This window comes from Nicotiana sylvestris, chromosome 6 (genome assembly GCF_000393655.2).
Source record: "Nicotiana sylvestris chromosome 6, ASM39365v2, whole genome shotgun sequence".
NCBI lineage: Eukaryota > Viridiplantae > Streptophyta > Magnoliopsida > Solanales > Solanaceae > Nicotiana > Nicotiana sylvestris.
Window position 1 is genome coordinate 15,486,936 of NC_091062.1, and position 15,408 is coordinate 15,502,343.

At 39.7% G+C, this 15,408-nt stretch overlaps 2 protein-coding genes across 2 annotated transcripts; both read left to right on the forward strand.

The window, feature by feature from the left end:
- The first annotated feature begins 11,819 nt into the window (after positions 1 to 11,819).
- On the forward strand, positions 11,820 to 13,263 carry LOC138870298 (uncharacterized). The gene is made up of 2 exons (XM_070148089.1): positions 11,820 to 12,672; positions 12,797 to 13,263. Exons 1-2 carry the CDS (start codon positions 11,820 to 11,822, stop codon positions 13,261 to 13,263), a joined length of 1,320 nt encoding a protein of 439 aa, XP_070004190.1.
- Positions 13,264 to 14,350: 1,087 nt separating this feature from the next.
- LOC138870299 (uncharacterized) lies at positions 14,351 to 14,938 on the forward strand. Its single transcript, XM_070148091.1, has one exon. It carries the CDS (start codon positions 14,351 to 14,353, stop codon positions 14,936 to 14,938), a length of 588 nt encoding a protein of 195 aa, XP_070004192.1.
- Positions 14,939 to 15,408: the final 470 nt, after the last annotated feature.

Below are 15,408 nucleotides of genomic sequence, written 5' to 3' on the forward strand. Positions count from 1 at the left end.
CAGTTACCAGTTATACAGTCTTTCAGTTAGCAAATTTATGGTTATTCAGTATGCTAGTATTCAGTTATATGTTTACCAAATATCCAATTTTCAGTGTATCAAAATTTCTGGAGACTTGTGAGTATACGGTGATGCATATGGATGCTCAAAGAAAATATAAGTAATAGTGATTATAGCGAAACCTTTGCATACTTTAGGTCTGGATTAAGACCAAGACTCACCGGATGGTGCAAGAAGTGATTTATCAAATGATGGTATACTTTGAAGGATAAGTGTGTTCATGGTAGTGTATTCGTATGCGTTTTACCTTAGAGAACAATTTCTTTTAATTCTTGGAAATTGAGCCACAAGTTGGATGATGATAGTTTGGATGTTAGACCCCAACATTGGTCACTATAGTTTTGGACAAAAAAGAGTCTAAGGGTAAAATACCTAGGAGTCAGAAACGTTTGTTATTACCAAAGATGTGATTTCGTACAATTCATGCAAATGACTATAAGATATGATGTATGCAATAAGAACTAAGAGCAGCCAATAGTGAATTTCAGGGAATGATTTTAAGTTGTTTAAATTTATTCAAATCAGAATTAGAAAATACCACGTTAGTGAATTGCTATAAGAAGCAGCTATTATTGTGAGATAAAGGATATGACAATTCCCCTTAAGTTATGTGACTAAGGGATTACCCGGGATGTTTATAGTATGATATGATTTTATATTATATAGAAATTTTGGGGTTACATATTCTAATTTTGTTTAAGACAGATGAATTTCCCTAAGTGTGATCCATGTACATAGTTCGAAAAGAATGATAGTATGCGGCAAAAGAATATGGTCAGATGATGAGGGAATTTAGGAAAAACCTTATGCTTCACTTTAGTTATTCAAAGCAGGAGAAGAAAATATGATACTAGCAGGTGGTTAGTAAAAGAATAGTAAGTAAGTTTTGAGTTGATACAGTGAATTAGCACTTTCAGCAGAGCTAGTAGGGGTACAATTTGATTCACTTAGCCAGGTTTATTCAAGTGAGTGGATGACAGTTTGAAATACTGAACGTGTGTTAGAACCCAAAGAGTTTAAGTTAAACTCAAAATACATCAGCAGTGAGAAAAAAAATATTAGCTAGCAGTGAGAGCACAAACTATAGAAGAATAGCCTTTAGGAATTATCGTAATGTGGTTTCTCCAGGATTGACAATGTGAGTAGGGTTAAATTATTAAGATTGTATATGATAACTGTGAATACATTAGCTTTCCGTTAAGTGAATAATTTAGTTTTTCCTAGTAAGAAAGATTTTTCAGAAGTAAGTTGGAAGATGAGTTGTCATTGACGTAGAGTGCAAAGAATTGCAGAAAATAAGGAAAGTTATTTGGATCCCAGCAAAAGAGAAGGATCCACAAGTATAAGACATGTGGTCTAAGGGGTGATGTGAAAATTTTCAGTAAGTCCAGTTGGAGATTTGAAACTCGAATAGTTAGCATGGGATATGAAAAAGAAAATAAGTTCGGTAATGAGGGAAAATTGTATAATTACCACAGAAATTATGTCTAGCATGTGTAAGAAACACAAAGGGAGTAGAATGATCACCGAGCTTAGTTATTGATGATAAAGTGATCACAGAAAGGCTATAAAAAAATCATGCCCAGTTATGTATCACGAGGGTAGTACCATCGCATGAGACTCTAATTTTCGGAGTATAGACTTAGCTCACAACAATTCTGTAAGTGTTTTCAGGAAGTGCTTAAGAATATAATCAAGTGTGGGAAGTAAAGCTCAAGAATAAGGTAGACAAGAGAACTATGTTGAAAGAAGTTCACTGCTTAGCCAAGGTAGGAGTTCGACTTTCAGACACCAAAGATAGTGGAGTTATTGTCTAGAACATGACCTATTCCTCCTTAGTAGCCGAAGTGAAGTAGAAATGGTTTGATGATCCCTACTTGTTGTAGCTGAAATAGAGGATTCACATGCTTAAGATGATGGCTTTTGAACAAGGGGGAGATGATGGTACTTTGAGGTACCAAGATAAATTGTGTGTTCCAACCACAGATGGACTTAGCGAGGGAGGAAGATGTTATAAGCCCAAAATTTCAGGTATTCTATCCACCTAGGCTTCCCAAAGATGTATCATGATCTTAAGAAGATTTATTGGTGGAACGAACATGAAAAAGAAAGTTGCAGACCTTGTGGCCAAGTGTTTAAATTGTCAGCAAGTGAAAGTCGAGCAACAGAAAACCAAGTTCAGAACACACACATCCATTAGTGGAGATGGTAAATATGGACCTTATAATAGGATTATCTCGCTCATTTTGAAAGTATGATTTTTATGGGCGAAGGTGTAGATTGCCAATTAGTTGGTTCAAAGTTGGCGAAGTAGAGTTGCGGGGACCAGATTTGGTGTATCTGTCTATGGAGAAAGTCAAGTTGATTCAATAGCATTTGTAGACAGCTCAGAGTTGTCAAAGTACCTATTTGAATATGCAACATAGAGACCTAGAGTTTCAAGTTGATGATTGGGTATTTCTAAAAGTTTCGCCTATGAAAGGTGTTATAAGATTTGGAAAGAAAGGAAAGCTCAATCCCAGATACATCAGCCCATATAGGATCCTATGAAGGATCAGGTAAGTAGCTTATGAGTTAGAATTTCTACCATAATTAGCTGTTGTACACCAGTATTTCACGTGTCATGTTATAATATTCAAGTTTCGAAGTATTCAAATCTCATGTCACGACATTTATGTTTTTAGTATTCAGATCTCACGTTAGAACATTCAAGTCAGTTCAGTACTCAGATACTCATGTCAGTCCAGTACTCAGATATTCATGATAGCTTAATACTCAGGTATTGATGTGAGTTCAGTGAGTAGATATTCACGTCAGTTCAGCACTCGATTATTCGTGCCAGTTTAGTATTCATGTATATGTTTCATGTTATGCATATTATTATGCCCTATGGAGCTAGTGTTATGCTCGGTTAGCTGGTAGGTATTTTGGAGAAATGTCGAAATTATCTAACCTTCTCATTCAGGCCTTATATTAAAATCTCCATGTCTTTCAGTGTTTAGTAAGTTTAGTAGCTATCCAATCTAGTACCTATTCAATTCAGTACCTCATCAGTTCAGTGATCGTGTATTCATTAAGTTTAGTATGCACGTGTTAAGGAAAGTTCACGTTCCCACTAGACCCATTTATGGTCCAGAGTTATCCTAAGATACAACCAGAATAATCATTCGAGGACGAATGATCCCAAGGGGGAGATAATGTAACACCCCATAAGTCTGGATTAGTTGTGGATGTGTTAGATGACTATTAATGTGATCTTTTAGACATGTGAAGCCCTATAAAGATGAGTATGGGTAATGTAATACTCCGTAAATATGAATCAGCTGTGTACGGACAAAGACTATTTATGTAATACCCCGTAATTTGAATCGGTTGTGGATGTATTAAACAAGTATTAGCGTGATGGTAATTGAGTGGTTATGTTAATAAGTGTATAAGTTATGTTAGAGGTGAATTGGGGTCTAAGGAGAGGCCTAAGTCTAAGCCAAGTTGGAAAATTTCAAAATGGACTAAAGCTGTGAATGAATACGAACATTACCTCACTTTGAACAATCATATCTCCGGTTCTATAACGAGTTGTGTGATGAATCACCTATAAAATTAAAGCCCTTTGAGTCTAGTTTCCAACGCAACAAACCGTTTATCATTTGGAGGTGTAAACAAAATGTTATGATCATTTTACTGGGCAGGTGTCATTAGCGCGAAGTCGCGCATTTTTGCTGAGTATTCTGCCTCGCGCGCGAACAAGCACGCGAACAAGCGCGTGAACTCGCGCGTCTGGAAGGTTTTAAATACTTTAAAGGCCGGAAATAATAGAAATTGAGTCACTTCTCAAGCTTAGGGTTTCCTCTACACCCCAACTCGACCAAGGCATCCAATTGCACACCTAAGGTGAGTTTTTAAGTGTGTTTTCATGGTGATTTCACTTCTCAATCACTAGTTACAACATGATTTTGATTGGGTTTCATAGGATTTCTTCAAAATCTCAAGAACACCCCAAAAGTTGTCTTTCAAGATTTGGTCTACAAGAGGTAATCCTACACCCTTAGACTTACATATATGGTGTTATTATGGAATCATGAGTATAAATCAAGTATTACAACTTATGGTATGGTGATTGGAAGCCATAAATTTCCAATTTAAATACATGATCATGGTAGGGATTTAAGGGTGATTATTTGATAGGATTTGTTGGTTGGGTGTGAATGGATGGTCATATACGTGATGTTGAAAGTTATAAATTGGTTAATCATGATGGTAGGATAAATTGTTGATGAATGGTGGTAATTAGATGAACTAATTATATGGTGATGAGATGTAGAGGTTTATGCCTACAAGGTGTTTGATAATATGCCTAAATGGCTTAAGTTATGGAATTTGTTACTAATATTGGTTTCCATTGGATATTGCTATTGTAGATTGAAGGTTCTTAGTGTTGTGGATCATTGTAGTATCACTAAGGGGCGACATTGAGGTATGTGAGGCTAACTCTCTATGTTTGGGAATGTTAATGATCCTCCCTACACTACGTTTCTTTTACGACGTATCAATTACCTCAGAAATATAGTTAAGCTTAGTTCCTTGAATAGTTGTAGAGCTTCTATTCTCTAGCTTCATAACTCGTTCATGACTTTCATTCCGAACGTTGTGAGATCAGTTCGTATTCAATATAGACTTGGGTTTGATGTCCCTAAGTCTCAGTATGGCTTACTCAACATGTCATAAACAGTTGAAGTTTCGGTGTTCATAATCAGTTCAAGAATACATATCTCATTCTAGTCCAATTCAGTATTCCAGTATTATGTAGCCTAGTATGATTCAGTATTCTAGTATTATGCACTCAGTATGACCCAGTATTCCAGTATCATGTAACTCAGCATGATTCAGTATATGTATTGCAGTATGATTCTCAGTTCCTGATTTTAAAATCCCTGAATGTTGAACACCTGTATTTGGGCCTGAGGCCGCAGTCAATGCTTTATACATCTTTGGGCCTGAGGCCGCAATTTATGATTTATGCATCTTTGGGCCTAAGGCCGCAGTTTATGCTTTATGCATTTTGGACCTGAGGTCGTAGTTATGTATACGTATACTTGGGCCCGAGGCCGCAGTTTTTGCACATATATATATATATTGGGCCTGAGGCCGCAGTTTATTATTCAGATAAACAGGTTGTTCATCATTCATGAGAGAGAGTATTCATATCCTTACTTCCTTTGTTCAGCCCAATTATTAGTTACCATTTTAGTTGTCAGTTATCAGTTTAGTTATCAGTTATCAATTCAGCTATCAGTTATCAGTTACCAGTTCAGCTATCAGATATCAGTTCAGTTATCAGTTATCATTTCAGTTTCAATTTCAATAGTTATCATTTCAGTTATCAATTATCAAATCTCAGTTATCATCTTAATTTCAGTTTAAGCATTTATAATTCTTTCTTTCAGTTGCTTTACATACCAGTACAATTCAAATGTACTGACGTCCCTTTTTCCCGGGGCCTGCATTTCTCAATGCAGGTAATGATTTACAGGTTGATGATTCCGAGCGCTAGGATTCTCATACCAGCTATTTGGTGATCCCAGTTCTTTCGGGGCATTTTCATTACCTTACAGTCTTCAGTATTTTTTTGTTACAGTTAGTGTTTTCAGTACTTTTTAGAGGCTTCATAGACTAGAGTAACAGTTAGACAAAGTCACGGGCTTTTCATATTAAGCTATGTTGGCTACAAATATATTTTAGAATTGTATTAGTATTTCCGCACTTTGATTTATATCATCTTGACTTTCAGTATATCAGTATGTGTTAGTTTATCTTCCGCATTCAGTATGTTATGATACCACATGTTGATTCAGCCAGCCAGTTGGTTCGCTCGGTCACATGTAGTCAGGCACCGAGTGTCGTGTTACGTCCAGGCCCAGGTTCGGGGCGTGACATAATCTTTTGTCCGATAGCAAGCTTCGTTTCCCATTAGGAACTTTGCTATCGAGCGAAAGATTATCTAACCACCCCCAAATGACTTGTAGGGAAAACACTTGTAAATGGTTAAATAGCCTTTGGACGGGCGGCAAGTTTAACTTCTCATTAGGAATTTTCCACCAAGCCAAAGACTATTTAACCATCTCGCAGTGGTTTGACGTTTCGATACCTTGATGTTTAAAGGTCTTATTTTTGCTGATGGTGTTTTCTTCATAGTATGCTTTCCATGACTGCCTCATTAAAAACCTTGCCAAAAAATCCAATTGGAACAAAAACTAGACGAAGGGAAAAATAGAGCATCACATACTTCCAGTACAAGCGGTGCTCATCAGCAATAATACCTTTTGAGGTGAGTCACATTCCAGTTGCTCGACATCTTGATCCCATCTTGGTTTTCTAGTTCGTATGATCCTTTCCTAGTGACAGCTGAAACCCGGTAGGGGTCTTCCCATGTTGGACCCAGCTTTCCTATGTTGATCTCCCATGTGTTTTGAGTCGTTTTTCTTAAAACCAAGTCTCCTACTCTGAAATAGCAGAGATTGGACCTTCGATTATAGTACCTTTCCATTCTTTATTTCTGAGCCACCATCTTATGTGTGCTAATTCCCTGCATTCGTCAAGCTGCTCATATTTGACTAGTAATGCTTCGTTGTTTGTTTCTTTGTCCGCCCGGAAGTATTGCAAGGTCAGCTCTCCTACTTCCACCGTGATTAAAGCCTCTACTCCGTATATGATAGAGAAAGGCCTCTCACTCATGCTTGACTTGGCCATCATCTGGTATGCCCACAACACTCCCAGTAACTCTTTGGGCCACTTGTCTTTGGCTGCTTCCAGCCTCTTTTTGAGGTTTTGAATAATCACCTTATTGGTTGATTTTGTCTGCCCATTTGCGCTTCGATGGTATGACAAAGATGTGATACTTTTAATCTTTAAGGAATTTTGAGACCATTAAGCCTATGAACTATGGCCCGTTGTCGCATGCAATCTCCTTTAGTATTCTAAAATGGCAGATTATGTTTTTCCATAGGAATTCGATCAATTTATGCTCGCCAATTTTCTTGTAAGGACCTGTTTCAACCTACTTACTGAAGTAATCAGTTAAAAGTAAAAGAAACATTCCCTTCCCATGAGCCGGTGGTAGCGGTCTGACTATATCTATCCCACATTTCCAATACAGCAGTTCTACCGGCTGGTGTACTAACGACGCATGGTGTTGACACTTGTCGCATTTATGAACGAATGCCTTAACTTCTTTTTCCATCCGGGTCTTGTAGTATCCTACCCTAACTAATTTTAACACCAATGAATCTGCACTTAAATGATTTCCACAAATTCCTTCATGAACCTATCTCATGACGTAATTGGCCTCGGAGGCTCTTAAGCATCGGGCCAACGGGCCTTAGAATGACTTTCTGTATAATTGTCTTCCCTAGAAGATGTAGCGAGCTGCTTTGGTGCGGAGTGCCCGGAACACCTTCGGGTCTTCAGGAAACTTGTTGTTCTCAAGGTCGTAGATGATCTCATTCCTCCAGTACCAGACCAGGTTAGTTGTATTTACTTCATAATAACCATCCACATTCAATGTCGAGTGCATGAGCTGTTCGACCGTACTGAAATCTGATCCCTTCATTTTCGTAGACGAGTCCAAATTGGCCAATGCATCTGCTTATGTGTTTTATTTTCTCGGGATGTGGGTGATGGACTATTTCTCTAAATCGTGCGAGTAGAATTTGAAATTTCACCACATATTATTGCATGTGTTCCTCCTTGGTATCGAAGATTCCATATACTTGATTTACCACTAGATGGGAATCACATTTCATTTCAATGGCCTCAGAGTCTAGTCCCGAGCCAGTTCTAGCCCTACAATCAAAGCCTCATACTCGACTTCATTATTAGTGAAGGGAATAGTTTTTATGGCCTACCTCAGGACTTCTCCTGATGGTGTGATTAAGACTACCCTGAGCCCATTCCCTTTCATGTTGGAAGCTCCATCCATGAACAAAGTCCAAACTTCTGATGTCGTTTTCGATACCATCACCATTTTCTTTGTGTCCAAAGGCAGCAGCCCGAGACTGAAATTGGCCACAAAGTCGGCCAAAACTTGTGATTTGATCGTAGTTCTGGGTTTATGTTCGATACCAAATTTACTAATTTTGACTATCCATATGGCCAGTCAACCTGACAACTCAGGTTTGTAAGGGACATACTGCAGGGGAAAGGTTGTCATCATGGCTATCGAGTGAAACTGAAAATAAGGCCTAAGCTTTCGAGCAGTGACTACAAGAGCTAAGGCTAGAATTTTGAGGTGAGGATAACGAGTTTCCGCTCCTAATAAAATTCTGCTAACATAATAAATAGGATATGTGTACCTTCATCCTCCCGGACTAGAATGGTGCTTACCGCTACCTCCGAAACCGCGAAGTATATTAGCAAATGTTCGCCTTACTCTGGTTTCTATAGTAACAAAGAGATTGATAGATACCATTGATAAGTGGGGATTTTAACCATTATTTTCTCTTTTTTTGCTTGCGCTTTGGGCTTTAAATACGTAAAGGTATTCCCGAAAACTAACATAATATACTTTCCTGCAGGGATTGTTCTCAATGAGCCAAAGTGGCCATGATCAACTCATAAAGGAGTCAAAACATGAAAAAAGACCAAGACTGGGCCAAGAGCTATAGAACACAAATTGCGATAGAAAAGTGCGGCTCCGAAAGTATCAACGCGGATGCGGTCATAAATTCGCGGACCGCAACGTGGAGATTTAGAGAAATGGTTTTGGGCACAGACATGAGCATGGACAGCGACATAAAGACACGACCTCTAAATTACTGGCGCGGCCGCATTTGGAATTCTGCTGACAGCGTGTGCTAAGGTTCAGGGACTTTGTAAGTCATGCAAAAATTAAGAAGTGGTCTGCGTCAAGAATATGCGGCCGCGAAAAATTGCCCTCGCAGATGCGAAGAAAACTAGTGGTCCGCAAAACTAGTTCCAGCCCAGTCTCAAATGTAAAGAAATGTGAACTGCGCACAATGTTACGCGGCCGCGAAAGCATGAGTGTGGCCGCAGTCAGAATTACGCGGTCGTGAAACCTCCGCAAAGGCATTTTTGTTCGGAAATTTCATCCTAGTAGAAATAGATCTTTTTTACATTTTTAGGTCATGTTATGTTTTGCTGAGCACGTGAGACGGCTAGTTTTTCCTATTTGGCAATTTTGTACAAGAGTTACCTTATAACATTGGATTTTCATCTTTTAATTTAGCATTATGGATTTTATCTTCTCTTTATCTTTGATTTCTGCTATTTTCATGAGTAGCTAAACCCATAGCTAGGGTTGTGACCCAACCCTAGTGTGGATATTTGATGGGTCTTGAATTTTAGGGCTTGAATGTGTATGGGTTAGTGATTTTTAGCCTAGTTCATGCTAGAACTATTGAATTAGTGGTTGCAAATACTGATTTATGCCTTTATGACTTAGTCTCTACTTGAGAAAGAGGGACTAAGTCAAGAAAAACTAGGCTAACAAGGAATTGGGGTGAATTAAAGAAATCGATAGCCTCAATTAAAGGGTTAAACCTAGAGATAGTAATACCCGACTTGAGCTAAAATCACTTGAATTGCATGAATACCCATTTGGATTTGAGAAAGCGAAATTAGATAAAATCACTCAAACTACCGAGAGGAATAAAGTGAGTACCCGAGTGTGATAGCTAAATTACGACCCCAATTAATCACATGATTTCCCTAGATTCTTACTACCCGTTAAATATCCACCTAGGCGGAAGTTACTACCCTAGTCCTTTTAAATCTTTGAAACAATCAACAAAAACATTGTACTTAGCTTCAATTACTACATGTTATAAACTAGAAGTAGAAGTAGATAACAAACCAACCATTTGTGGTAGTACAATTAAGAGCAAAACCCGCATCCAAACTCGGTTATAAACCTAACTCCAAACAAATTAACTCCCAATGGATTCGATCCCGACCTTTGTTGGGTAAAACTACATCAACCATCCTCGCTACTCAATAGTAGTGCATGTTTGGACCCAATCAATTTTTTGTGCCGTTGTTGGGGAGTTAAACAGTTTTAGCTATATCTCTGAGTATTTGTGTGTTTTATTTTTCATTCCTTCCGTTTTTATAATTTGTTTGTGAATTGCTTTTAGGTACCAAATGGCTCTTAACAATGATGCCCTCGGAAATTTGCCATTGGGGGAGGAGGTAGATGATGATAATGTAGATGAGATTCAACCCGAACCTCAAACACAAAGGAGAGGTCGATCGCCTCATGATAATAATCCAAACCCTTCCCCACCTCCAACAAGGGCAGCACACCGGGTGTTGCCCAACAAAGGATACATAAGTGCAATAGTCCTGCCCCGAATTAGGGCAGGAAACTTCCAAATAATCAATGTCATACTTACACTCTTGGAACAGAGGGGTTTCTTTACTGGGGCTCCTCACCAAAACGCCTATAGGCATCTCAAAGGTTTTGTTGATACATGTTGGGGGAGCAAGCAAACTAACATTTCTGAGGACGCGTTGAGGTTAAGGCTTTTCCCATTTTCTCTAAGGGGGGAAGGCTTTGGATTGGCTTGAAAGGTTGCCCAACCATTCCATCACCATTTAGGATGAGTTGGCCGAGAAGTTCATAGCAAAGTTCTTCTCTCTGGGACATATGCAGACACTAAGAGATGAGATACTTGCTTTTAAACAAGAGCCAAATGAACCGCTTCATGAGATTTGGGAAAGGTATCGGACGATGGTTGAAGAATGGCCGAATAATGAAATGACCGAAGCCATGATCCAACAAACATTCTACCGTGGCATCAACACTACCAACCAATGTGTAGTTAACCAACTCACTGGGGGAAACTTCATGAACACGCCTTATGCTGAGGCATGTGAAATACTTGATGAGATAGTGGATACTTCTTCGGCGTGGAAAAGTCAAGCTAATGTGCCACAAGGTGATCCCAATGTTATTCACCTACACAATGAGCTCCATGACCACTGCCAAGCAATAGCCGAGTTAACTACGACCATGAACCAATTGGCCAAAGCTTAGTTGCAACAAGTTCAAGGGCCAAAAAAGTAAATGTCATGGAAGGAGTGAATATGATGGTCAACAAGAGGAGACAACGAGGTCAACAAGTTCAAGGCAATCATGATCAATTTGAGCAAAGTGGTAGTGGTTATAATCAAGATGATGTGTATGATAATCAAAGTGAATAGGTTCAATATGTGAAGAACTACCAAGGACAACGGGGCAATGCTCCGAATCAACAACAGTGGAGATCCCAAGGAAATTGGAGAAATCAAAATCAATAGGAAATTGGAATAGTGGCAATAACAACAACCAAAGCAACTAGAGGAACAACAATCAAAATTGGGGAAATCAAGGAAACAAAGGCAATTGGGGTGGCAATAATAATAGCAATTTGGGAGGCAATAACAACCAAGGGAGTTGGAATAACAACAATAAAGGGAATCGGGGGTCGGGCTTTTAAAGGCCTCCGATGTATCAACAACCAAACAACCCGCCTCCATATCCATCACAAGGTCCTAACTCTTCCAATAATGAGATGGGACGAATAGAGTCAATGTTTGAGCAAATGATGAAGAAAAACTCCGATTCCGATGCCTAATTGGTCTCCCACAACACTTCTATCCGCAACTTGGAAGTCCAACTTGGCCAAATTTCTCACGCTTTGAATAATCTCCCTAAGGGGGCACTACCAAGTGACACGATAGTAAACCCGAAGGGTGGGAACAATATGGGTCATGCTATGGCGGTGATGACAAGAAGTGGTAGAGGTGGAGTTGCTAGTACCTCTAATCCAAGAAAGATTGTGAGTGATGATGTGTTGGTGCAAGATGATGATGCACCAAGTAATAAGTTGCAAGTGAATGATGAGAATATAAATGATGAAGTGAGGATAGACATTGATGACAACGTGGAAGAGACACAAAATGATGTGAACCCATCTAGGGAACATGTGATAGACATACCGAAAACGGTAGTGCCCAAAGCCAAGGCTCCTTTGCCAAGGCCTCCTCCATCTTATCCTCAAAGGCTTGCAAAACAAAACAATGAGAACCAGTTCAAGAAATTTATTGATATGATAAAAAGTTTGTCCATAAATGTTCCTTTGGTGGAAGCTCTAGAGCAAATGTCGGGATATGCCAAGTTCATGAAAGACTTGGTGACGAAGAAGAGATCAATGAACTGTAAAACAATCAAAATGACACACCAAGTTAGTGTTATTGTGCATTCTATGGCTCCAAAGTTAGAAGCCTTCGGTGCCTTTACAATCCCATGCACTATTAGTAGTGCCGATTTTCCCAAAGCTTTGTGTGACTTGGGGGCAAGCATTAACTTGATTCCATATTATGTGTTCAAGACATTGGGGATTGGGAAACCAAGGCCCACATCCATGAGGTTGCAAATAGAGGATAGGACAATGAAGATACCATTGGGGATCATTGATGATGTGCTAATTCGGGTCGAAAAGTTCATACTTCCCGCGGATTTTGTGATACTTGACTATGAGGTTGACTATGAGGTGTCGATCATATTGGGAAGACCTTTCCTAGCTATAGGAAAGGACTTAGTTGATGTGGAAGCCGGTGAGCTCACCTTTCGGGTGGGCAATGAAAAAGTTGTGTTCCATGTGTACAAGTCAATGAGGCAGTCCAATAGCAACGAAGTATGTTCGTTTATGGATCTTGTGACCGAGGTGATTTTTTAAAGACACTAGTGTTGTGACTAATGTGGAAGACCCATTGGAAGCTGTGTTGTTGAATCATGATGTGGATGAGAAGGAAGGCTTGGTTGAATATGTCAATGCTTTACAAGGAATGGGTTCATATACATATGAGCACCGGACACTGTCCTTGGACCTTGAGAACCGGAAGACTCCACCAACAAAGCCCTCAATCGAGGAGCTTCCCACATTGGAGTTGAAACCGTTGCCTTCACACCTCAGGCATGAGTTCTTAGGCCCTTTTTCCACTTTACATGTTATTCGTTCCTCGTGCTTAACTAATATGCAGGTAGATGTCACCCTTGCGGTGCTCCAAATAAGGAAAAAGGCAATAGGTTGGACATTGGCGGATATTCGGGGTATAAGCCCCGCCTTTTGCATGCACAAAATAATTTTGGAGGAAGATTCCAATCACTCCATAGAACATCAAATAAGGTTGAATGAGGCCATTTAAGAGGTTGTCAAGAAAAAGGTTATCAAGTGGCTAGATGCAAGGGTTGTGTACCCCATTTTGGATAGTTCATGGACTTCGCCGGTACAATGTGTGCCGAAGAAGGGGTACGACTATGGTCACAAATGAGAAAAATGAGTTGATCCCCACTAGGACTGTCACCAGATGGAGGGTATGTATGGATTACCAAAAGCTGAAACAAGTGACCCGCATAGACCATTTTCCATTTCCCTTTCTTGATCAAATGTTGGATAGACTTGCTGGACGTGCCTACTATTGCTTTTTGGATGGGTACTCAGGATATAATCAGATTCTCATTGCACCAGAAGACCAAGAGAAACCACATTCACATGTCTGTATGGCACATTTGCATTCTCATGGATGCCATTTGGTTTGTGTAATGTACCCGCTACCTTTCAACGGTGTATGATAAAAATATTTACGGATATGGTGGAGCACTTCCTCGAAGTGTTCATGGAAGATTTTAGTGTTGTGGGTGACTCCTTTGAAGAATTTTTGGGTAATCTTGATAAAGTCTTGGCACGTTGTGAAGAAACTAATTTGGTGCTTAATTGGGAGAAGTGTCACTTTTTGGTAGATGAAGGCATTTTCCGCGGTCATAAGATCTCCAAGAATGGTATTGAAGTGGATAAAGCAAATATTGAAGTGATATCAAAACTCCCTCCTCCTACTTCCGTCAAAAGAGTGAGGAGCTTTCTAGGGCATGTGGGTTTTTACCGTCGGTTCATCAAGGATTTCTCGAAGGTGGTGAAACCCCTTGTGCAAGTTGTTGGAAAAAGATGCAAAATTTGTGTTCAATGATGATTGCATGAAAGCTTTTGAGATACTCAAGTATAGGTTGACTACCATTCCCATCATTATTGCACCAAATTGGAGCTTACCATTTGAGCTCATGTGTGATGCTAGCGATGTGGAGGTAGGAGCGGTATTGGGGAAACACTTCAACAAGATATTCCATCTGGTCTACTATGCTTGCAAGACCATGAATGATGCCCAAGTCAACTATACGGTAACCTAGAAAGAACTCTTAGCCATCGTCTTTTCTATGGAAAAGTTTCACCTGTACCTCATGGGTACAAAAGTGATTGTTCATACCGATCACGCGGCGCTTCGCTATTTTATGAGTAAGAAGGACTCAAAAGCTAGATTGATGAAGTGGGTATTTCTTTTACAAGAGTTTAATCTTAAAATCATAGATCAAAAAGGGAGTGAGAATCAAGTGGCGGACCACTTGTCCCATTTGGAAGAGGAGGGAAGGCCCCATGATGGCCTTGAGATCAATGATTCGTTTCCGTATGAACAACTCCTTTCCATGTCTTTGACCGGAATGCCTTGGTTTGCCGATGTGGCTAACTATCTTGTGAGCGGAATTGTCCCGAATGAGTTCTCTTCAAACCAAAGGAAGAAGTTCAAACAGGACTGCTTGGATTATTATAGGGATGAGCCATATCTTTTTAAAATTTGCATCGATGGTGTTATTCGGAGATGTGTTCTAGAAGAAGAGGAATTGGGTATTCTTGAGGCTTGTCATTCCTCACCTTATCGTGGTCACCATGGAGGGGCTAGAACTGCTACAAAGGTCCTAAGCTGTGGATTCTATTGGCCTACCTTGTACAAAGATGCTAGCGAGCTTGTTAAGCAGTGTGATGAATGTTAAAAGCCTGTGGGATTTCCAAGAAGAATGAGATGCCTCTCACCACCATCCTTGAGATTGATATTATTTATGTATGGGGCATCAACTTTATGGGTCCATTGAGTTCATGTGGGAACACCTATATCCTTGTTGTTGTGGATTACGTCTCCAAATGGGTTGAAGTTGTGGCTTTGCCCAACAATGAAGCACGGAGTGTGGTAGCTTTCTTGCAGAAAAACATATTCACAAGGTTCGGCACTCCAAGGGCGATCATCAGTGATGGAGGTTCTCATTTTTGCCACAAAGACTTTGACACTTTACTCTACAAGTATGGTGTCACTCAAAAGGTGTCAACTCCCTATCACCCCCAGGCAAGTGGACAAGTTGAGATCTCCAACAGGGAGATCAAGAGTATTCTTTCCAAGACTGTCAATGCAAACCGGACTGATTGGTCAAGGAAACTTGATGATTCTTTATGGGCCTATAGAACAGCA

Coding starts and splice junctions, on each gene's coding strand:
- LOC138870298 (XM_070148089.1), top strand. CDS start 11,820: ATGGGTCATGCTATGGCGGTGATGACAAGAAGTGGTAGAGGTGGAGTT. Junction 12,673..12,796: donor CTTAGTTGATGTGGAAGCCG/GTGAGCTCACCT, acceptor GATTTTTTAAAG/ACACTAGTGTTGTGACTAAT.
- LOC138870299 (XM_070148091.1), top strand. CDS start 14,351: ATGGGTACAAAAGTGATTGTTCATACCGATCACGCGGCGCTTCGCTAT.